Here is a 25,644-nt window from a genome sequence, read left to right on the forward strand (position 1 = left end):
AGGGGTTGTATACACTAACATGCAGTTACACCATTCTGGTACTGAGACAAGGAAGAGGTCTGGAAACTATTGTGAGGGTCAAGCATGTCCAGAGAACACCAGTAATTGTGGCCAGGCAATTGCACTCATGTGCTCGCACCTGCAACCTCTTACTAGGTCACAGGTGCATAAAAGGTGGAGCTTACAACAAGGAGGAGGAAGCCAGCAGGAGAGATGCCGGGCTGAGAAAGACAGGCCTGAGAGGGGTGAATTCCTGCAAAGAAGAGAGCTGCTAAAGAGGGTCCTGCCTGGAGGCCAGAATGCTTGCTTTTGCTATAAAGAAACTGACAGCCGGGCCGGAGCGGGACGTGAAAGGACCATGACTGACAGAGTCCCCTCTGTTGGGTACCCACAGTCAGAGCTGTAGGCCATGGAGGACTCAGAACAGCGTCCGCGAGTGAGAGTTGGAGCTACATGCAACTCACAGCGGGATTCGTAGCAGGCGAGTGCTACACGCAGAGAAGTGTGCACGGATCCGAGAAGAGGGAGAGGGAGAACATCCAGAGGAGCCGCTGAGTACCGGTGAGTGCATCAAAGGGAACACTCATATTGTGCTGCTCCTGTGGCTACTGCAAGGCATATGGTGATGCCGGTTGAAAGGAAATGTATATGCAAGTGACTGTGAACCCAAAGTAAGGGGTGTTTTGAATACTACGGGCAAACGCTGAACATTAAATTGAAGGAACGTAAATGAGAAGCATGTATTATTGAATATCGAATCAAAGGAATGCATTACACGTCTTACTGAATACCGAACTGAAGGAAAGCTTTGAGAAGCACATGAATGAAATCGAAACAGGTGTGAAACACACCTAATAAACATTTAAAGGCAAATAATTATATATTATGAATAAAGTGGAAAGCAAGTTATGAGTAAAGTGAAAAGCAAGTGATGAATACTTATGAAGTTTGTGCAAGCAAGGCGGTGGAAGAGAGTGAGCACCACAGAGAGAGTTGCGTGGGAAAACACATGATGGCAAAGCCAAAAGACTGTCAAGAAGAATCCAGTTAGTTGTGTGGAAGAACACACTGTGGCAAAGCCAAAAGCCTGGCAAGGAGAATTCAGAGTGAATGCAAACTAAAGCACAGGTGTGGGGAAAGAGAAACTTGTGTGGTCAAGAAACCTAGGGTAATTGGTTACATGACCTGTGGGTGGACCGTTGTGGTCCGACAACTGCACCTAGACCAAGAATAGCCTAGCTGGAAGAGTCAAAGAAAGTCTAGATAAAGACTCTTCACTTGTGACTTAGATTGCTGAAGTGAATGGGAAAGATATCAATCTGTATCGACTGAACCTGAAGTATTACAGAGGTAACCTCGAACTGGTCGTGAGAATTAAGAGATTTGAACTGATTATAGACTGGCAAGCTGGAAGAGCTGACATCTTGGGGAAGGGAAACCCAAGACATTGTAAACTGTGTTGTCGCCTTAGGGAAGGAGCCCTGAGGCCATTTAAAAACTGCGTTATCTTCGTGGGGAAGAGAACCCAGAGGTCTTCTTGAAAACTCCTTCTGAACTTGGGGAAGAGAACTCTAAGACCTTTGTAACTGTGTTGTGGCCTTGCGGAAGGGAGCCCTGAGGCTTTTTTGGAACTGTGTTGTCTACTTTGGGAAGAGGACCCCAAGGCCTTTTTTTCTAACCCTGTTGTCTACTTGGAGAAGGGAACCCAGAGGCTTTTTGGAACTACTTTGAAATTGGGGATGGGGAGCTGGAAAGGAAGCCTAGAGCTGGAAGAAGCTCCAAACTTTATTTAGAACACTATTTCATTTGTTGCTGACATCCCTACATATTGTTTAGCTTTAGCTGTGAGGGCAAGTATAGGTTTTGGACACAGACAGACCTTTAAGTTTGAACTTACTGACTCATACTGTCCTTGGTTTCTTTAGGTAGGTAAATCCCATCTTAGCATAGGACACGTTAGGCCTTATACCATCCTAACATTTAAGTTAATAAATATATTTTGTTTGAGCTATGAATCTGTTGTCTGTGTCTTGCTTCATGATGCCTTCAAACTGTGTGGTTCCTCGCGCCTTCTCCCAGCGGTCTTCCCTGGCTTGCGCTCACAAGACAGTGCTTCGTCTGCGACTCACATGACCGCTTCCTTTGGTCACGCTGGTCTCCTTCCTGCGGCTTGCCACTGGCCTCCAGCACCCTGTACCTTCATTTCCCGCTGCATAAACTCTGCACTTTTCCACAGGTCTCGAGCGCTCCTCCTGCCACACCGCTTCTCGGGAGAAGTCTGCCAGCACCCAGCAGTTTCTGGGTGTTCTCCCACAGCTGACTCCATTTCCATCTTGATTCAGGATTTTAAAGGTCCTGCCTCCATGCCTATTCCAAAAAGGACTAGACCGCTCACCACTAAAGCGGTAGTCCTGCTTTACTCTTGTTGTCCTCCTCCTCATTTTAATACCTGGCTGGGGTCGATATGTTTCTGCATTATAAAAATGAGGATGTATACTGGTGTGTTTTGGGGAATACTTTAGGGGAAGAACAGGAAATGGCTGACAAAAGCCTATAAAGGAATGAGGCATGGAGGGTTCATTGTGAAAGGGAAATGGGGGATACCATGTCTCACCTAAGGACGTCCTCCCCCCACTCCCTAAGTCTCCTCCACCCAGGTGATCCTCCCTCGCATATCCACCCCCAGACGTCCCCTTTCAAAGATTGATGAGTGTCTTAGGGGCCAAAATGTTCTCACTGCTAGATAGAAGTTGCCTACAATCAAGTGGATCTGCATGTGGTGTGCCCTTTACCAATGTAGGTGGATGCCATTTGGACTGGTGTTTGTGGGAAGTGTATTTTAATAAGTTATGTATAGGTTATTATTGGAGGATGAGAGAGGAGTGATATACTACCAAGATATGGTTGATATGGGGGTTGAGTGAGAGTGAGCATGATCACAGACTAAAGAGAGTGTTGGATTTGTTGAACGAAGCAGGGCTCACCACAGCATTGGAGACAAGCAAGTTGAGAAAAAATAAGGTGACCTACCTAGGTCATACCATCTCTGGTAGTGGGGTTCAGTCTAAACAGGATACTGTGGTAGCCACACGATACATGCCAGCACCTGGTAATAAAGCTGAGATGGCTGCATTTTGAGCACTTGTCAAATTGTATGTCAAATTCATTAAGATGTCGGATAAGACCAAGAACTTGAGGGGGCTTACGACGTAAAGTAAATCTGAGACCATGTAGCCTATCTACAGAATTAAACATTTCTGGAATCTAACAATCTCCTAGGCCTCAGAGTCTGGCTTCCGCCCAGGCCACGGAACCGAAACAGCACTTCTGGATCTAAAAACACAAATGAACCAGAGCAAGGATAAAGGGGACCTCTGCATCCTCCTCATGCTTGACTTGTCTGCAGAATTTGATTTGGTCAATCACAAAATACTATGCCACCATCTAGCAACAGAAGATCAATTCTCCCCTGAAGCTATAAAATGAATGGAATCATTTCTGTCCAATCGTACGATGAGGGTCTTCTCTGCCTCCTCAGCAGCCACCCCAGCCTCTTGTGGCATACCTCAAGGCTCATGTGTGTTGCCCACATTATAAAAATGTATTCACCAAGAATCTCTTCGACAAATTAGACAAACTGGGTGTCACATATACTAATTATGCGGATGACACCCAAATGCTCCTACATATCACAGGCTCCTACGACACTGACTCAACCACTCTCAACAAAATCTACCTCACCATCCAAGTCTGGATGGCGCAAAACGAGTTATGTCTCAATAATGAGAAAACCAAATTACTCATCATATGGGGCAAATCCAAACTAAATAATTTATCACAACTTTACAAATCCTTCAACATTGACAGTAATACTATCACTAGGTGTTTACATCGACTCAACACTTACCCTAACTAGACAGGTTAATGCCATTGTCTCTTCTGCAGCATACACGTCCAAATTAATCCGAGCAAGCAGACCCTTCCTTTCCTCGGACAACTGTATTACGCTGGCAAGAGCACTGATCCTCTCCAGGATCGGATATTGCAATTCCCTCTTTGCAGGATCCAATGCCAGAAACATTAGTAAACTTCAATTCATGCAAAACGATGCAATCAGAGCAGCACTTGACATACCAAAACACGAACACATCTCATGAACTGGACGGAACATACACTGGCTCCCAGTACAAGACAGAATCAAATTCAAAGTCCTCTTGCTTACTCACAAATGCCTCTCAAATAATGCCCCAGCATACCTTAGCAATCAAATTGTCAAAACCCAATCTACCAGACCTAACCGGTCCTCCTACACCAGCCTAATCTCCATTCCGAGATTCAGAAAGTTGACGGCTCTAGTTTCCCAGTGATCGCGGCCAAACTCTGGAACACCCTGCCATTAACAGTGAGAACTGACACATCTTTGTGGTCCTTCCGTAAAGGCCTTAAAACTTTGCTTTTCAATCAAGATTCTAACTGTCACCTATCTTAGGATTCCACACCTAGCATAGGATTCCACACCTAGCATAGGATTCCACACCTAGCATAGGATTCCACATGCAGAATCAAGCAATTCCTGTAAATCATATACCAAATTGGGGCCAGCAAATTTGTGTAAACTCTGTAAATAATGTATGATCGTGTACGATAAGAATGTAACATAAAACGGTAATCCTCACTTCTGCACTGTACCATATGACTGTAACCAATCATTTATGAATAAGTTGAATTATATGCCTGTAAACCAATCTTGTAAGAGTAAGTGCCTAGATACCTCTGGGTTTTGTGTGCTATATAAATGTTCAAATAAATATGTAAGGTTGGAGTTGTGCAGGAAGGAATTTTTGGAAATTAAAAAGGATGTATAACATGCCCCTCTGTTATCTGGGTTTAAGGAGAATCACCAATGGCAATTATATTGATGTTAGTGATTCAGGTTTAGGGTCACTGCTAATGCAAGAGGAGGATGGACAGCTTTACACGATTGCATTTGCCTCCAGGACACAGAAGAGTGCAGAGACACGATATTCAGTGATTGAGAGGGAAGCTCTAGCCTGCATATGTGCCATAGCGAAGTTCAAGATATACCTTTGTGATGAGGCTTGATCATAGGCCCTTAGTTAGTATTTTTAATAAAGGAGGGTTGGATGGTGTATGAAACCAGCTTGCAAGGCCTGGATCTTTCAGTAGACCATGTTCTTGGTAGGAATAATGCGGTTTCCAAAGCATTGTCCATAGTGGCAATAGGAGAGTTTGATGACACAGGTGGAGAGAGAGATGTAGAAGAAGATGAACTAAAGGATATATTTCAGGTACTAGAGAGTGTGAAGAAATGTGACCGGGATGAAGCATGTTCACAAGAGGAAGTCTACAGCCAGGTGAAGGAGTTGGTGCAGTCCAATTGGGTTGGTGCATCAGAGGGAGAGGAGGCTAAGGAGTAAAAGTGGGTTCAGAATGAATTGTCCATCAGTGGTGGATATTTTTGCCAGGGTCACGACTAGTGGTCCCAGAAGGAATGAGAGAATAAACACTGGGTTTAGGACATAAGGATCATTTAAGGGTTGGCAAGGCTAATGCGTTGATACGTGATGATTTTTGGTGGCGTGGGCACATTCGTGGAGAGTAAAGATCTTGAGTGCAATGAGTGTGTGAAAAGCGACAAGAGAATTTAAACCTGCTCGCCTCCCATGAAAGTCTGTGAGATGCTTAAGATACCATGGGAGGAGACTGCCTTGGATTTACTGGGTCCTTTCAACGTAGGAAGCGCAACAGATTCTTATTTAGCAGACATGTTGTTCAAATGGCTGAAGGTGTGCATAGGAAGAGATAGTGCCTCTAATAGTATCATTTCATTTCTCGAACTGATGTTTTGGAGAGAGGGGTTTCCTAGATGACTCTTGTCTGATAACGGTCCTCAATTGGTGTCAAGGAATTTTTTGATGATTATGGGATTGAGCATATGACCATAGCATTGTGCCACAATGAGAAACCAGAGGGTGTTCTCAGCAGAAATTCCCTGGGATCCTTTGTTCAGGTGGTCAGGGAAGGGCCATCGCACTTGGATCCCAACCCTGGGGGCAGACAAGTGAGGGAGGATCACCTGGGCAGGGGGTCCTTGGGGACTGCAGGAAGAACGCCATCGGGCGAGACACAGTATCCCCTTCCTTGTAACACAGCCCTACTCGACATCCCCTCTCGGTGTGCGGGATATTGTCATCAGAGTCCCGTCCTACTCGAACGTTTTCCCTTGAAGAAAAGAAGACTAAGACCATCTCTAAACACCAGTGCAGACTTTATCTCACCTTCCTTTAAACACTTTTTTTAGCAACCTTACATTTATACCACCTCTTCGGACAAAAGTCTACACCCTCTATATTCCTCTTCTATAGGACACTACAATTTCCATAATCCCATTCCCCTATTGAAATACCAAAGGCCTGAGACGAGAAAGAGAGGGATTTAAAGTGCAAGGATTACCAACGTAAAATCCCTTGGGAAACAGAAAACAGACCATCACATCTTGACAGTAGGCTGTCTCACTAGTGGAATCAGGCAGACCCAACCCTTCCCAACACCTGAAGCCTTTTAACATCTCTCAGGTGTATATAGGAAAGCTGTTGAGAAAGAAGAGACAGTTGCTCTTGGGACACCAGGAGGTAGGCTGCAAGTCTGAGTCCGGCAGAGGATCCCTACCTGAATCCAAATCGCTCGAAGAAAGCAGTGGACCAGACCCAGCACTGCTACAGGGAGGCTGCACGGCTGAGACCAGCTTGGGATCCCTAAATTTTGTTAGTCTGCGAGCCAGGAGAAGAAGGCGAGACACGGAGGAGAGCCACAGAGCAGAGAGAGGAGCCCCAGATCCATTCCTGGACTGGTGGAACGACAGGTGTGGAGCACAGCAGGACCTCTCAGCAAGGTCTGCTAGGCAGAAGAGGTGGAGGCGGAGTGTGAAGGCTTCCAACCTCTTCCCCCCAACATTGAACTGTGTGTGTTCTACTGCCACGGGTCCCTGGAGACTGCCCGGTTCCCTCCAGGGTGAACAACAGTGTTGGGGAGGAGCAAGGCCGGCACCGCAGACCCCGGTCTAAAGCAAAGGCAATGAATGATAAGAAGGAAGGTCGAGACAACCAGTGAGTTCTCGTGTCCAATGGGCGAGAACCCGGTTTGTGGCATTTCAAGTAAATATCATAACAAGTGATTGCTACATTGTGGAACCTATAGTTATAGTAAACAGCAACAGACAAAGAAAAAGAATCCAGTGTATAAAGTGTTGTGAAGTATAAGAGTGGTCTGGCGAATATTAAGTAGCCTTATCGAAAGTCTCTGACAAATGTGAAGGGAAGACTCCCAGATAATGGGGAGTTGTGATGGAAGGTGTCTAAAGCAAACTGTTGAAACCAAGACAGTCGAGAGCCCGACTGAGGTAACCCGGAGTATAACTACTAAGTGAAACAGAGGGAAAACAAACCATAGCCAGGAGGAGGAGGGTCCTAAGTCAGGTGAGGGAAACCTGAAGGATCCATCAAATTAGAACTTGTTGAAACGCTTATATATGAACTTTGTAACCGATAACCAAGAAGGTTGGGCATGTACCTGATTGAGAAAAGCCTGAAAATTGTTGGTTAAAACGGATGTGAAGTAAAACAAGGGTGGCAGACAGGCAATGGAAGTCTGGTGGGCTTAAAGTGAAGTCCCTGACCTGCGTGAGGGAAACCCAAGGGGTTATAGATTGAATACTGATGTACCTGAACTGTCTTTGTGCTGATAAAAGAAATGCAAGAGAAGCCTACAGGAAGTGGGACATTCGAAGCAAAGCCCAGGAAATCCTAACCCTGGGATCTGAACTGTATGAACTCAACCTTTTGCTGCTTGGAAGTGTGCCAAAGTAGCAAACCTGTGCCAGCCACATATTGCCATTTTGACTTATTTTGATACACTTTTCTTTTGTTACTAGTACATGTCCCTGCACCCGGTTTTGTATGAGTCTTAGGGCAAGGTTAGGTTTATTAGTTTAACTGATTATTGTTTCTTGACAAGACTGACTAGGACTGTTTAGTTTTATTTAATGGCCGAGCTTGGGCCCCATTCTAGCAATAGGGCCAAATAGGAATTCTTCCAACCCATTTGAAATTGAATAAACACCCTTGAAACTTACATCTTTGTGTTGTTGGCTGCGAGTTCCTCACAGCCACCCATAAGGGAATTGGAGTGTGGAGTGATTCAATCGCACATTAATGGATGTTATAAGAATTGCAATTGGAACGAGGGGGATTGGATCAGAGTAGTGATGGAGCGGGTCATCCATTCAGGTTAAGGTTGAAGGCATTTGGAACAAGGAAAGGATGGCAGTGGTGAAGAGAAGAAGAGATAGAAAAAGGGGGATGCTTGATGTGGATAATGCAATTAAGCAGGCATCAAATGAAGTCTACAGAAATGGTGGCTGCTGTGATGATGGAAGGAAGGGAGGCGTTGGGAAGTGCCAACATAGATTTACTGTTAAAGATTTTTTCGGTATTTGGTATTTTTTGGAATTTATAGAGCACTTTCGCCAAAAACATACATAAGAAAACGGTACACATAAAATGAAAAAATGTCAATACAATGATTCAAGTCAATGTTTAGAAATCAGACAGGTGGGATAGAAAATTTGTTGTGAGGCAGAAAATGAGTGAATAGGAAGAGAGAGGGAATTCCAGTGAAAGGGGCAAGTAGAGAGAAGCACAGGGAGGTTTGGGGGCAACAAGACAAAGCTATTTTGAGAACATAGAGGGCTATCAGGGGAGTAAAAAGAGACTAAGGATGAGAGATAAGATGGAGAGATATGAAGATATTTGAAGACGATAGTCCGAAAATGAAAGAGGAGTTAGGACTCAAATGGTAATATAGAAGCAGTAAGTAGTGGGGAGGCAATTGATGCACGAGGAGGACGGCAGAGAAGGAGACAAATGGATGAGTTGTAAATGGAGCAAATATGGGAAAGGGAGGAGGAGCATCTTGAGCAGGGAAAATAAAAACAACTGTGAGAGAATGGGAATGTGGAATGTTTGGGGAGGCAGAGAGAGCAAGAGAGATGGTTGGCGTGAGGGAAGGAGAACAGGAGAGGTTGTTGCTGGTGAGATGTCTTATACTTAATTAAATAAAGGTTTACACAAAAAACACACTAAGGCGTAGTGGTGGTTATGAATCCTGAGCTACAACATACTGGATGTGAGGACATAAAGGCAGTATGCCTTTTCTAACTAGCCTCCATCAGGGGATTCCTAAGAATGTCCCTATTCTATCCACTTGTTAGTGTTCTAAAGGGGTATGGAACTGTGCCTTACAGACACTCTACAGAGCTCTGTCTCCTTTCTGCCACACCCAGATAATCCCCTCAATGTGTGTTGTACTCCTCTCACTACTTTCCTCCTTTAATTGCACCCACCTCTCACTTTCCTTGTCCTACCTCTTACTCCTCTGTCACTTCAATGACCTCACTGCCATGCGTACATGTCATCACTTACTCCAATACTCTTCGATTCCCAACTACTGGTCCTCCCTCTGGACTACTGCTAATTCCTCCATTCTAGTACTCCCTTCTCCATACTACTACTACACCCTCCTCCACTCTACTACTGCCTCTTCCACACTACTACTCCAACCTCTACACACTCCTTCCACTCAAACAAGCACTTGAAATTCACCACCTACACTCCCTTTCCTTGACACACTCACTTGCCATTCTTTCACGCACACTCATAACGCAGAAACACCTGCACTCACTAATACTTCACCCGAATCAGAATTTGCCTCCATACTCTGCTTCTCCTTGCCTCTTTCTAACGGTCCCTTGGTCTGCCACCTCATCCGCCTCTGGCCTCACCCAAAAAAACCTCTAACTTCATGTCTCCCCTTTTGTGCTTCCCCTTCCAATTCCATTGGTCCACTCGCCATAGCCAATCTGGCACTGTCATCCCCTCCCGCCAAGATTTACAGAGAGAAACGTTGCTCAACAGTGGGCTAAGCCCTGCCCACTTTCGCTGTGCGGGCCTGCTGTGATACCACAATGGCGGCCTGTGGTTCACCAAGTCCCAGTTCATTTTGGGAGCCTGTGGATAGTTTTCCCCAGATAAGTGTGGCTCTTTATGTGGTTTCTACCCCTTTTCCATGTGCCTGGCAGGCTAGGGTTTGGCCCATGTTGCCGGCTGAGCACCTGCTGTTTGCTACATGGTCGCATGACTCCTGCTGCTCCAGCGCAGCTCTCTCTCTCTCTTTGGAGTGTGCTCGTGTCTGGAAACTCCACTTGCACATGGTGTGCTGGGCTGCTGTTATCCATCTGGTTCTTGCTGCGGCTCTGGTCTGGCTAGTTGTATCTGGAATAAAAATAGAGAGCCTAGTAAGTATTTTGATTAGGAAGCATGGCCGGAGCAAAATTTGTACTGTGAAAAAACATTCTGACACAAAAAAGGGCTGAGAAGGGTTCTCACCCCCTCTTGACAACGCCAGGGCTCTTGACAAGACCCCAACAATCTATACAGCAACCAAGCACATTCTGGAATGGATGTGTCTTGGGATCAAATAGTCCTTATGCCCAGTTCCAACCAATTAATGCACAAAAAGCACTGACTGGGCATACTGTGCAGGTCTACCATAAACATGCGTACATAAACATGGTCATTTCTGGCCTGAGAAGTCAGGTTAAAGGCCAAAAAGTAAGCTGGCAAGGGACAAGGCTTGTACCATGAGGAGCAGCCATTTAGGGTGTATGTTACTCAAAAGGGGGTATTGCGGTAAAAAATAAAGGTGCAGAGCAGTGCACCGGATAAAGAGAAAAACACTCTCACTGCCATCAGCATGTTCTGTGCACATCACAAAAGTAACTAAAATGTTACTTAAAGACAATAAAGGGGGCACAAAGGTTCAATATAAATGGAAGGGGTTGGCTTCGACTATGGGCCTGAAGAACTACCCATTGCACCACAAATGAAAGGAAATGAGAAGATGAGTGAGGCTAAAAAGACTCCAATGCCCCCCAAATCAGCCAGATTCATAATCCCCTTTGAAGTCAATTGGGAAAGATGCAAAAAGAGAAATCTTTCCTAATGGTCATGTTGTGTTGCATTGTGATGCGTTATAAAGCTTTTATATTGGCCAATAACCACTGTAGTGGTCTTACAGTGCTGGTACCTTGCCCAAGAAAATTGTAGTAGTGTGCCCCTGCCTGGGGGAGCCAGACTATAGTCTGTGAAGAAAAAAGAAGGAACAGGAAATGATGCACAGAACTGATGAAATCAGGAAAGATACAAGATGTCCCATGCAACCGCTATGAGCCGCTCCATTACACAGCAACAGCCGGCATGTGAAAGGTGAGCCCAGCTGGGCACCTAACACCTTTGCTGGAGACGCATCCCCGCTCCAACATGGCCGCCCACCTCACATCGGCCCGGCATTCTACTGCAGGCTGTCCTGGAGACCCGCCCAGCAAGCGCCCTGATTGGCTCTGCCACCCTCCACAACCAGCTTGATCCAGGAGCCAGCAGGCGAAGCCAGCCCCAATTCAAGGCACTAACATAAGGCTGATGCCTGTCACTGCCCGTCTATGCCTACTGAGCCGGCGTCTGGGCTCTCCCCCCTGCCTCCACCCGCTCAGGCCTGCTTTCGACCCTCCTCATCCTCCTTGCCAACCAGGATAAGCGAGTTTGCACAAATATTGCTCCATACTTGCCTTCTACCATCTCTGCCGACATCCTCCCCTCTTGCCATATGCCCCAACCCACTCCCTTCTTGCCTCCACTTCACTCTGGCCCGTATGCCTGGACTTATCTGCAGGCTCCTGCGACCCACTCAGAGCGTTGCACTGGTCCTGCCTGCCTTACTCAACCCTCCGAACCCCGCATAACAACCCCCTTTCATGCTCACACACCAGCGCTGCAAGCCCTTACAAACATTCCACGGGCCCTCCTGCCTCAGCTCAACCTTCAGACGCACTCCTATCAGCCATCCCCCACTTGTCTCCACCATCCCATGTTCAGGGGCATCTAGAACCTACAGACTTTCATCCCGCTCCACCACACCACTGACTTCATGTTAGCTCCCACTGCTTCCTGACACCAGAAACAAATGCCTCTGCTCACGGACCACCGCCCCCTTCCCCCATAAACATGCATCCCCCACCCTGCCCAAGCAATTCTCGCACTACCTTCGCCCCCACACCTATCCTGCGCACTCATCAATGCAAGGTCTATAATTGCTCATGCAGCTGATATCAGAGACCTTATCACTCATAACCACCTCAACCTCCTTGCCTTAACGGAAACATGGCTACATCCCGCCGCAGAGCCCGCTCTCTCCATTGCCATACCCACTGGTAACACCATCTTCCATTGCGACTGCCTCTTAAACAAGGGTGGGCGTGTAGCCCTCATCTACAGGTAAATGCTGACCATCAGACCACACTCCACTAGAACACCCCCCTACCTCTGACCTTTTCTGTGCTAAGTTCTCCCTATCGCCGACCATTAGCATCACCTTTCACACCGCCCTCCTGGCCCCTCTAAAACCTTAAAAGACGATCCCTCACAGATCCTAGGCACCAACGCAAAACCAGCCTCCAAAATGCTCCTCATAGGAGACCTCAACCTGAATTCAACGACCCCTCTGACAAAGATGCCCTCTCTCTTGCCAACTCTTTAGCTTCCTTACGATTCATAGAACGCATCACGGACCCTTCACACTCATTAGGCAGAAAAATAGACTGGCTCCCTGACCTTAATAGCAACATCATCATCACCTCCAATACCCCATACCCTTGGACCGACTGACCATCAGATTATCACCTTCAACATCCCATCAGTCCCGTCACAGACCACTACCACCTCCTTACTGCCCCTGTGACTACACGTTGCTGCCGCAATCTCCCCAAGTAATGCCTCCTTTCCCTGCTAACTGCAGACTGCACACTCTCCCGTCCCCTGCCATCCACTAACCCCACTGCTCTGGTCGACATCTGCAACACTGCTATCTTGTCAGCAGTTGACTCCATCGCCCCGCTCAAACCTCACAGGGCCAAACCAACAGCTCATAAAAACTCATGGTACAACCCTAGTCTTCAAACCCTACAAGCCAGGAAGCGCTCTGTTGAATCTGACTGGCGTAAATCCCCCACAACCACTAACAAAAGATGTTTCCTCAGCATCTCCAAAGAATATACGCAGGCCATCCATACAGTCACAGCCACAGCATTCTCCAACAGAATCTCAAAAGCCCAATCCCAGTCACGCAAACTCTTCACCATTCTACGTGAATTGGAAACCCCTACCACACCCATGGCAAACTTTATCAAAGATGATTCCTGGCGCCAACAAGTTCAGGATGCCCTCATGAACATAACCATCTCCCTCCAGGAAACAATTCAAAAGAAGTAGGCTCTCATCCTACCGAAATCACCCACTATTGACCCATCTCCCATCCCCATTTATACTCCCACTAACCTCCTCCACACCCTTCAGTTTCCACCCTGTCAATGAAGCAAAATTCACCAAGATCATTGCTGGTGTTAAGCCTTCACACTGCCAAGGAGACACTTTCCCTGCTCCACTCATCAACAGAGGCGTAGCCAAGATTTTCTAACAGGTGGAGCCTGAAGCTAATGTAGCTGGGCCCCCGCAGTGACATTAACATTTGTAAATGCCCAGACAATGCTGCTGAGTGGGCATCTACAGATTTTGTTTGGGCCATGCCCGCTCAGGCCCTACCCTGTCTACGCCTCTGCTCATCAAGGATTGCTCTGAAGCCCTCATACAAATTATCAAATTGGCCCTCATTACGAGTTTGGCGGTAGCCATGGAGCTATAAGCTCCATGGCTGCCAACAAACCGGGCTCATTTACCGGGTTCCTGCAATGAGGAATAACCGGGTTATTCCATCATTGGAGGATCTGGTCATTCGTCCTTGCAGGAACCATTCCCCATTCCCATTTGAGCCCCCATAGGGCTCAATGGGAATGGGGATGGAGGTAACAACGGGCAGATTACAACTGGCCCGTTGTTACCTCCTTCTTCCCCTCGCAGGACCCGAAAAGCACGCCTGGTTTTACCAGGCGTGCGATCTGGGTCCCGCGATGGGAAGCTTGTATTCAGCCCTGTCGGAATGAAGGGGGCAGGTCCTATTCCGACCACCCCTTCATTCTGACAACGCACGGGTCAACGACAACGCAGTAATGAGGCCCATTGACTTGACCGCCTGGCTCAAGTCGGAATTTCAGGCCAGGTTCACATCTCGTTTTCCTCTTTCCTGGCCAAGAGAAACCAGACTTTCACTTCCTCCCTTCGATTTTTGCACTCTTATGCGGTGTTCCCCAAGGCTCTGCCTTGTCCCCAATTCTCTTCAATATTTACATCTGGCCTCTTGTGCATCTTATCCACTCCTTCGGTGTCAGGTGCTACTCGTATGCTGGCGACACTCTGATCCTGCTCCATTTAGATCTTGATCAGGCTGAGAGGTCGTCTCGCCTGCGGGTGCCTGGCTTCTGTGGGGGAGTGGATGAATCACAACTGGCTGAAATTTAATGGGGTATAAGACAGAGGTACTGGTGGTGGGTTCTCCTCTCGATCCGTCACTATCGGTGTCTTCCTTCTGGCCTTCCTCCCTGGGTCCTCTTCCTATGCCAGTTGACAAGGTGAGGAATTTCGGGGTAATTATTTTGGCTTCACTCTCGATGGAATCCCAAGTTGCTGCTGTTTGTAAGGCAGGGCATTTCCATCTTAGAATCTTGAGGAAGGTTCTACCTTCGTTACCCCCCCACCCCATCTGCATTCTCCAATTGTGGCTGTCCTTGTGCTTAGTCGACTCGACTACTGTAATTCTCTGTATCTAGCCCAGTCTAACGGTGTTATCCAGCGGCTTCAACGGCTACAAAATCTTGCTGACCGGGTCGCTACTGGCTCCCTCTATGGTGCACATATATCCCCAGTGCTGCATTCACTACACTGGCTGCCGGTAGCCCAGTGCATTGTTTTAAAGCTCTTTGCCTGGTCCATCGTGCCTTGCATGCTCAAGGGGCTGAATATCTCTGTGACAAGTTTTCCTGTTATCTTCCCACACGTTCTTTGCGTTCTGTCACAGCTGGCCTTCTTGCTGTTCCTTTGTTCCGACGCTGCCGTATTGGTGGTCGCGCTTTTTCCGTTGCCGCAGCTCGGCTCTGGAATAGCCTTCCCCTGTTTCTGAAAAATGTGGTCAATCACCTCAGCTTTAGAAAACTACTTGTTCTAGCATTTCTGTAGGTTTAGTCCGCTCTCTCCTTTATGCCAGCGCCATGATGCCCTTGGGTGAACGAGTGCTTAATAAATGTTCTTAACATAACTGTCAACTCTTCTTTCAACTCCAGCTCAATCCAGCCAAACTCAAGGAGGCCTGGATCTTGCCTTTCATCAAGAAAGCATCCCTTGATCCCACCACTCCCACCAATTCCCGCCCCATCACCACTGTCCTATTCTCACTAAAAACCTTGGCCTGCACTACCTACATCCAAATACAAACCTACCTTGAAAACAATAAAATCCTCAGATGGCGCCATTCAGGTTTCCATCCTGGTCATGGCACAGAATCTGCGCTACTTGAACTAAAACATCAACTAGACTAGATTAGTGAGTCTGGGAACCTAGCTCTCTTACTACTACTTGGACATTTTCGGCCACATTCGACCTTGTGAACCATCAAACACTCTGCCACCACCTCTCCTCCGCTGCTAACTTCTCCCCGAGGCAACATATTGGGTTGCATTGTTCCTCGCAGGCAATGCATCTTCCCCCCCTTACCTCAGTCCCTCTGGTGTCCCTCAAGGATCCTGCGTCCGCCCACCATCTATAAGATTTATACTAAACCTCTCTTTGACCACCTCAACACCCTCAGAATTTCCTGCACCAACTACGCCGATGACACCCAGATCTTCCTGCCCCCCTCAGGCAACCATGACAAAGGCACCATCAACAAAATATATGGTACAATCCAGGCATAGGTAGCCGCCCACCAACTCTTCCTCAATGATAAGACAGAAATCTTCATTGTGGTCCCCCTCATGACTAGCCAAGTTGGATCCCGCCGTTTGCGCCTTCACCATTGATGCCTTCACAATTCCTGTCTCCTCCTCCGTTAAGACTTTGGGTGTCTACCTTGACTACAGACTCAGCATGACCCGTCAGGTCAATGCAATTGCCTCATCAGTAGCCTATACCACAAAACTCTTAAATGCCACCAAACCCTTCCTGTCCACACAAGGCCGCCTAGCGAGAGCAGTAATCGGTTCCCGTCTTGTCTTGACTACTGACACTCTCTCTTTCCTAGCACTTCCGAGTGCAACTTCAACAAACTCCAAACTATTCAAAACAATGCCATTCACACCGCCATGAAATTTGTCAAGTGGGAGCAGTTATCACCTCACAGAATATTTGTACACTGGTTACCTGTGAGAGAACAGATTGACGTCAGAATTATCTCCATCACCCACAGATCTCTCTGCTCCTTCCTACATCTTATAGAATTACCCAAACTACTTCCCACAGACCTACAAGAAGCATCCACAGCCACCGTTTGACCACACCACACTACAAGTGCACAAGAGCCGGGGACTCCAGCTTCCCAGCCACCGCCGCCCAACTCTGCAATGCTCTGGCAGTACACCTGTGTGCTGAAACATCGTATTGCCCGTTCAGGAAACAACTGAAAACTAGACTGTTCAATTGAGTCTCCTCCCTCCCCATGCTCCCCTTCATACCTATCCCCCATCCATCTGGGTTTACTTGGTTCTGAACCAGCACCTTGATGATCTAGGGTTTTGCGTACTTTATAAATGCAAAATTAAATAAACAGTGGTGTTGAAGTAGTGGGAATGTGATTGTACAAGTAGGGGTGCAGGTGTAATGGCAGGGAGTGGCTCAGGTGAAGTGCTGATCTAAGGAGAGGAAAATAATACACATTGTGGTTAGAAACATTTGCCAGTGAGGACGGTTTCTAGTACCCTAGAAGGAATTACTAGAATTAAAAGCACAGTTGTGAGATGGCCCCCGAGATGTGCTTGGACGCCAATGAAGTGTGGAGGCCAGAATTACCAGGTAGCATTTTTATGCACCGCCCTGCAAACCCCCATGGATAAACTCTGGGACTGCCTAACCAACTTTCAGAAGTGACCAAGTAAATGATTGGCCGTGTGAACAGGTGCATGCCGGGAACCAGTGGGAATAGAGAAGAGAATGTGAAAACTCCCAAGAACCACAGGTGCATGGCCTCTCCATGAGGGTCAATTCACAAATGTGAGCTCTGGGAGCTGTGTAACACCAGTGCCGCCTGCTTTATATGCGTCCATGGGCTGTTTTTATGTTTCGCAGGAATGGACTATCCTTTGTACATCTGGGTTTGCCGGTGCCCCTGAGCAGTCACAGAATGCATAAAAAAGGCTTTTATAGAAATGGGCCTCATTATGAGTGTGCAGGTGCGGTAATGACGTGCCGGTATTACCGCATAACGGCACATTATCGCACCGGCACACTCCAAGTTTGGCCGAGGGGTGGCCAGATTTACCCTTAGTCCCGAGCTGCTGGTAATTCCGGCACTCCGCCACCAAAAAATGACGGTATTACCAGCACTGGTACTACCGGTGCCGGTAATACTGGCTACTCCCCCATGGATTCCTATGGGACTCCATGGAACGCGGAGTAACTATCCTTATTGACACTTGGAATCTGCCGGTAATTCCGGCAGACCAAGTGCCGGGAACGGTAGATTGGATTGGTGGTATTTTCAGTGGATTTAACACAAAAATTCAAACCAAACTTGTAATGAGGCCCCTTGCCACTTTTTCTTCCCACACCCCCTCCTACAGAAAATCATCTATAACATTTTCCAATTATATATTTACACCATAAATAGTTAAATCAACAACAAAAACTTACCAGTACTGTAAGTACTGTGTTTAAAATATGTAACCTTCCTCAAATAAGTTTAACATCACGAATTAACTAACCCTTTCCAGGTGTTTATTCTGAGTCCTGACTGCATTGCTGGGACTGAATGGCTACGCTTAGGCACAACGTGACACTCCCCATTCTTTTACATTTCCAGCAATGAAAAAGGGGTGGGCACATGTGGTGGGGCACAATGTTAGGCCTAACATACCAGGCAAACTACCATTTCACGTTACTTAGCTCGATCCGTTTATTTTCCATTTGTAGTTGAAGGGGTGGACTAACAAGCACCAGGCCCCATGTCCCCACATTATTATGTATGAATCTCTAGGGCCTCCTAGAAATTATAGCTATAAAACAGCAGGATAATTAGTTCCTCACAATCCAGAGGTCTGTACCCTTTGGCTCTGGAGATATTTTAGACTACAATTCTCCTGACCCCTTACTATTGACTATACTGGCTAGGGATGATAGGAGTCGTAGTCCAAAACAAGTGGAGAGCCTGTAGACCCCGTTAATAGGCTTTATGGGAAATGGCACACATCAGGCTCTTCACCTTTGTCATCAAAACACCCCTGTGTGGAGATGGGGAGACCTGGACATTAATCTGAGAAATGTACAGAGCTTCAGTATCTCCACTTTCTTGGCGTGACGCGCTTAACCGTTAAGCTCCAAAACAACAGCTTGTCTCCTCCAGCCTATTTGGTTGAAGTCCATGAGGACACCGTCACCCCCATGCATCATCATTATTTGGGTCCTCAAGCCCAGTGGGTTCAATTAAGTGATCCCTGGAACATTTGCACAGCAAAATGTGCACCAGAAATAAAATGCAATCTTTATCCGACATCCGCAAAAGGTGGGTATTTTAACTGCAACACACAATAGTTATGTAATGTTTATCAACAATTGCATTTAAAGCTTGAAGCTTACTCATTTGATCAGTTAGTAATGCACTAAAATATGCATGGCATAGGCTGGCATGAGCCGGCAGTACTTGGGCATTGAGGCTGCACTTGGCATTTGACCACAACACTTGGGTTAATGAGGAAGAACCTTGCATACATGGTTTATATGGCCGGCCCTAGCATACCATGCCACTACTGGAGTATATGAGGCTACACTCAGCATATTGTGGCAGTGCAGGTGGGCTGTTTATAGTCCTTTATGACTCTTACATGGCATGTGAGGCTTAAGATGTTAGCAACTGGCCACGTGAGGCTGCAAAAGGAAATGCTACTAGCCAATGATTGTTTCAGCTGGGCGTGCCCCTGTCACAATAACTGAACCTATGGCACATTGAGGCATCACCTTGGTCTAGCCCACTTTCGACGTATGCATTTTCAGCAATTTAGTTTGCACTTTTTTCGGCGACAAAATGCAGATGGAAGTGGGGTTAGGGTATATATGGGGCTGGGGTGTGGGGGAGGCAAAGTGGGTTTCGCAGTGCAAAAAAAATGCACAACGCGGCGAAAATGCATTCAGTTTAAAAATGCGTCAACGGTTTATAGAACCACCACCTTAGATGGCATTTGTTGGCAGATGATCTAACATTTGCAACGGTGCTAAAAACGCAGCAAATGCAATTAGCACCGGTTTTGCTCCTCGGGTAATAATACTCAATAAAGGAAGCCGGTATTGTCCCAGTTTATATTATCTAACAGAGTTTGCACAACGGCAAAATTAACCCGACTGCTTTTTGTACTATGCTCGCTGAGTAGCATTACAAGGATGGGTTTACTACAATTATTTCTTTGTCAGGTAGAAAACAAACAGTCTGGTTTATTTTGCACTAGTGAATGAATACATGGTTAGATAATACAGATTGGGGGCAAAAACGTGTTGGCCCATTCGCTAATATAAAAACTATAAACATGGTGCAAAATTCATTTTTCTTCACTATGGCAACGTTTATATAATCGGCCACCTCATTGGAATGTTAAATCGCCTATTATCCGCCTTAGTACTCTTTTTTTTAATGCATCTTGCACGTAATGTAGGTCTTTTATCCAACCTAATTTGTGAAATCACTTCCTGTGATTCACTGGGGCAAAATAACAGTCATCCTGATTCGTGGTCACTTCCTTTGATGCCATCCGGGTGACAGGCCACGTGCTGACACTTTGCAGGATGGTATCAGTTGTACTTCCGCTGCCCCTGGTATTGTGGTAAATTGACGTCTCTGTCGTGGGGGTCTCTGTAACGTGAAATACCAGAGGTGCTGCCGGTCCCACTGGGGTGCTTTGGCAGAGTAGCAAAGAAACCCTTGGACCACATTAGCAGGAGATGCAGTCAGGCTGCTAGGCTTTGCCCGAGGCATTTCCTGGATTGCCACCGGTGTAGTTGGCAAGGCCACACTGCAGGCAAGCATTAGTGGTTATCAGTTTTCGAATGAAGAGACCAGGGCACCAGCAGAGCACTTCGACATATGCACGGTCAGATGTGGACCCAGGGGATCCCATAGAACTGCATTGCGCAATATTAATACAATTCTGTCTGTGTAGGATTTTTCTGAGTTATTGCTGTGTGTAAACCTGTTTACTTGCAAGATTCTTAGCTCACCATGTCCTTCTCCATTTGCAGGTGCAGCCCTACCCGAGAAACAGCTCTATACACCTGGTGGTGCACAAAAGCCCCTTTGAGGACCCATTCTTCATCGTTGAGACCATCTGCATCTGCTGGTTCTCCTTTGAGCTGATGGTGCGCTTTATTGCCTCCCCCAGCAAGGCGGCCTTCTTCAAGGACATCATGAACATGATTGACTTTGTGGCTATCATCCCGTACTTTGTGACCCTAGGCACTGAGCTTGCCCGCCACAGGGGCGCAGCCCAGCCGGCCATGTCCCTGGCCATCCTCAGGGTCATCCGTTTGGTGAGGGTCTTCCGTATCTTCAAGCTCTCGCGGCACTCCAAGGGCTTGCAGATCCTGGGACAGACTTTGAAGGCCAGTATGAGGGAGCTTGGGCTCCTCATCTTCTTCCTCTTCATCGGCGTCATCCTCTTCTCCAGCGCTGTATACTTTGCTGAGGCCGACCACGAAGGGTCCAGTTTCACCAGCATCCCTGAAGCCTTCTGGTGGGCGGTGGTTACCATGACCACGGTTGGCTACGGGGACATGTACCCGCAAACGGTGGGTGGGAAGCTGGTTGGATCGCTCTGCGCCATTGCCGGCGTGCTGACAATTTCCCTGCCTGTGCCTGTTATTGTATCAAACTTCAGTTACTTCTACCACCGCGAGACAGAGTGCTCTCAGACGGGCCAGTATAACCATGTCAGCACCTGCCCCAATGGGTACCCTCACACCCCTAAATCACAGAGGGTCAAGACCCCGCTGACACCCAAAAAGAATGCGACAGGTGCCCTCGCCAACTCTAACTCTGGCCTCTTGGATGGACTCTGCCCTGTTGATGGTGGAAAATTAGAGCTCTTGAGTCCCGGTCAACCATCACACCTGATCACTCAGGTGTGATCCTGAGCCATAGTTTGTTTCCATCCGGCTCCACCTGGCCAACCCGCTCATTGGAGCTCACAAAACTAGATGGCCTTGCCGCTAAGACGTCATCATATGTTCACACCAGTGAGATACTTGTCAGATTAGATGCACAAGAAGGCGGGGGCATTGAACATCAAAAGAAATGTCGTTCCAGAAACAAGTTTTATGAATTTGATGAAGGACCTACGTGGAAGCATAGCAGTCTCGTTTGTTATGAAACTCTGAGGCTATTCTGAGAGAAGGAGCGAAATCCAAGGCAGTGGGAGGCTATTTCAAGGCAGAATTTACTGATCCCTTTGCCTCCCCTTATGTGCTGCGATGTGAAATGAAGAAGCTGTGGTCAGTGGAACCTGAGAGCCGTTTGCTTTCAGTAAGTCATGTGACCAGACTGAGAAATTCCCCAGTCCGCTCGAGGAATCCCATTGGCTCGTGGCCTTGACTGATGCCGCCTTTGGCTGATATGTGGTGCAGCGAAGGGCCGAATCCCAAGCCAGATCATCAGAGACTGTGACTCAGAGAGCAGCTGGCATCAGATCTCCATGAAATAGTAGAAATGGGTTATTGGGTTTCATGTACTGGAGGGAGTGAAGGCACACAGCTAGAGATCAACAGCCTGAAATAACAGCAGCAAAATGAAACCGTACACAAGACCACACTGCGGCCAGCGAGTAATCAAAGTCAGAAGGGAGCACAGGGTGGCAGGGGGTGTTTCAGAGCAGTTTGTACAACTCTTCGGAGAAAAGAGAGATACCCCTTGGAAGAGGACCAAGTAGCAGCTCTTGGTGTGCCATGGCCAGTCAGGAGAAAGTGTGCCTGGGCAGCCCACTGAAAATCAGTGGTGGGGGAAAGGGTCAAAGTTGGGAGGCAATGCAGCTGAAAAGCCAGTGAGCGAAAACCATAGCCAAATTTTGCAGTCTACACCCAGTGCTAGGTCGTGTCTATGGGTTGTTGCCGGTTTACCCCGGAGCAGGATGGAACTATCATTGCCCATAGCATCCCCAACTCCAAATATGCACGTGCCTGTTTGTATCCCATCAGGAGTGGTGGTGGATATATTGTGGGAGCCTCGTCTTTCTCATTCAAGGAGCTATCTGAACCCCCAGCCTCACACTGCTAGGATGTCTGTACATCTTGTGCTCTCTTATTTCACAAAGTCTCTTGGAAGTCTCTAAACTTCAAGACGCTTTCTCTCTCTAGCTGGTTTTGTGTCTACTCCCCCGGAGCCCTTTATGTGTCCTGCTGAAGGGGCATACTAGGTACCTCCAGAGTGATCTCCTTCACACTTGGGCATCTGTCTCTATATACCTAGAAAGTCCTAGAGAGTCTTCGGAACCTCAACTGTCATTCTGGAAGGGGCAGTCTCAGCACCCCAACTCTCTCCCCAGAATCCGCCACCCTAAAATTGATTCAAACTATCAACAGAAGAATGGATGTCTGTGCCCAAAGCCCCCCTTGTGTTGGACTGGAAGGTTCTGTCTCTGTATGTAAGCCCCCAGGTGCCCGGCAGGAGCATCGGTCCCTCTGTCTCATACAGGTAGGTGCAGTCTCCAGAGCACCCATAGCCCCTGCTATGTCACACTCACTTGGAAACTCTGTAGCACCCATAATGCTTCGCTTCATACTGGATTTGGTACACACCCCTCTGCTTCCCACAGATCCTTGTGTCTCACACTGGGTTGGGTCCTGTCCCTAAAATCCCCCATAGACCCAGCTGTTGCAACTCTGAATAGGGTGCTTGCTCTAGATCCTCATAGCACATTTTTGATTGACGTTTGACACTTTCTATACCCTCATGGTACCTTCTGTCTCACACCCTGGGCTGCGTACCATCTCTATACCCTCAACGGCATTCGGTCCCAGACTGGGTCCCTGAGCCCACAAGATCCCTGAAATGTATAATCATATAATTTACCTTTCTAACAGTATCACCTAAAATATGTCTTCGAGGACAACCCCTCTCCTTACTTTTCCTGTGACACCCCATTCCTTATCTAACCCCTTTCGATCTTCTTACAAAATTTCCTCCAACAAAAACACCTCTGGTCATCGTCCTTCGTGGAGGCCACAAATGTTCTTTTCCCCTTCTTTGCCTACAAGGGGAAGATCTAGTCTTAATGTCACATATTTCGCGCCTGTCAGCTTGGAAGCCCAACATTCATATCTCTCACTGATGCTCAAGGAGCGAAGGCCCAACATGACGTGTGAGAAGGCAGCTGACAACCGTGGTCTTAATTGCGTGTGCAGGGAATTCTGGTGCAGCCAAAGGCCTATGGAGGGTAGGGGTGTGGCAGAGCCTGGGTTCTGATGATCTATGGGTGAACATGATGATTTGGAACCTGTTATAACTTATCCGTATTGTGTCTTAACTTCTCTTTAATTATGCAATGGTCTTAAGGTGAAGTGTACTGATATGTTCATGGGGTAGTGGGAGGCGGCTGTGAAAGAGGGGAGATTGGAAAAAGACAAGGGCAAGCATCTCAGTAACATCTACAGAGAACAATGTCTCAGGTCAATAAAGATGTTCACCTTGATTATCCATGTCACGTGGATGTGCCAAGCAGTTGGTAAATTCATCCCCCCTCATGGAGTGCCAACCCAACCAAGAAGGACAATTACATCACTTAATGGCAGGTGTTTCCTTTGCTCTATACGATAACCTGCCTCCAAGCTACTACTGGAACTCAATGAGCATCACAACTGATATGCATTGACACATTTTAATGGACTAGTCCTGAGTGACACCAGTGCGCTGATACCAACATCATTTTATTACAAAAAACTGTTTCAAAAAGTGTAATGTCTAACAAAATTTCATGAATCCTAGTCTACATTGTAATTCAATTATATCCACAGTGCGTTGTGATTTATATAATGCAACCAAAACCCAACTTTGCTTCTGGCCTCAGGCCTACAAGTGTTTCACACAGGAGTGGATACTGTTAGGCCAACAATCATGCTTTTGAGGAGTCTTACCAAGAATGTAAAATTCAAAATAAGTGTATGGGTAAGTTAAGCTGAGCTGTAAAACTGCTGTCTGACATTTTCGTGCTATGAAAATAATAGCAGAGAGGGGGGCAGGGAGTGAGTGAAGGCGCTGGAGGAAGGTGGGCAGCTGCAGGGCAGAGGCCAAGGGGGCCGCTGAAGAGAACTGCGTGCCTTCCATTTTTTTGATAACTGATCCAAGTGCTGGACTATGCTATTGGCCCTGTGTAATGTGTGAGTCATGGAATGCACTACTGAGACGGAGAATGGTTTCTGGTTCAATTGGTATTATTTTTGTAAAAAAAAAAGAAAAAAAAAGGAAAAAAAAAAGACAAAAAGCAGCTAGATTTTATGTTTGGAGTTCTCGGGAGGGTCCATGTAGTTCCAAAACCGCTGTGATCATGTCTCCAGTATCCCCTTCTCTATTAGCCTGGCATGCGACTGACCCTGCCCCAGACCCACTGGCCTGTTGTGAAATCTCCAGATCTTCCTAAAGGACACTTTGCCTGGCATGGGGCAGAGGAAACTACGCCTCACGTGTAAAATTGTCAGTGTCCTATTTTTATTTAAGTGTGATGAAGAGAAAAAAGATGACTGAACTTGTATTTATCTGAAAATAAAATGGCTCGATTATTTATCGTGACGAGATGGAAATCAAGCTATTTCTTGACGCATGTGAGATTTTCTTTCCTTTGTTTCTGAAAGGCTTTGCTCTAAAAATGCCAGGCGTTGAACTAAAACCTTTTCACAAAGAGTGGTCACCGTGAATCAGTACTGCAGTTTCAAGAAAGGTTTTTACATCTGTTTACAAAAGAAACTCAATACGGTAAAGTAGACTGTGGTAAAAGTATCTTAGACTGGGTCGCTAGAGTGTGAATATTAGGACTTGGAAATGCATAGAACGCCACAGGAACGCTACGGGAATAAGCACAGTTTAGACCCCACATGCAGTAAGTGTCCAGGCAGATCTTATCAACCGACCTGGGCTCTATGAAGTTTGCTTGAGTTTAACTGGTCGAATCACATTTTGCTGCATTATTTTGACTGCTTTTTAAATGCAAAATGTTGGTGGGAAACACACCCTCGCCCCCACTGTCCCCCTCACCTAACCACTCACCCCCTTTTTATATACCTAAACCACCATCTATTTATTTTATTGCGGTAAAAAAACCATTAAAAAACGGAAAAATGTAATTCGACCAGATATCTAGTCTAAAAAAGTATACAACGTTATCTAGTG

The 25,644-nt window shown here is 46.9% G+C and overlaps 1 protein-coding gene across 1 annotated transcript in view; it reads left to right on the forward strand.

The window, feature by feature from the left end:
* Positions 1-25,047, forward strand: part of KCNA7 (potassium voltage-gated channel subfamily A member 7) — a 326,507-nt gene extending 301,460 nt beyond the window's left edge. Inside the window, exon 2 of the mRNA XM_069605813.1 lies at positions 20,514-25,047. Within this exon, the coding sequence (XP_069461914.1) occupies positions 20,514-21,398 (885 nt within the window). The 3' untranslated portion in view covers positions 21,399-25,047. The remainder of the gene's footprint in view (positions 1-20,513) is intronic.
* Positions 25,048-25,644: the final 597 nt, after the last annotated feature.

This window comes from Ambystoma mexicanum, chromosome 1p (assembly GCF_040938575.1).
Source record: "Ambystoma mexicanum isolate Mex_15411 chromosome 1p, UKY_AmexF1_1, whole genome shotgun sequence".
NCBI lineage: Eukaryota > Metazoa > Chordata > Amphibia > Caudata > Ambystomatidae > Ambystoma > Ambystoma mexicanum.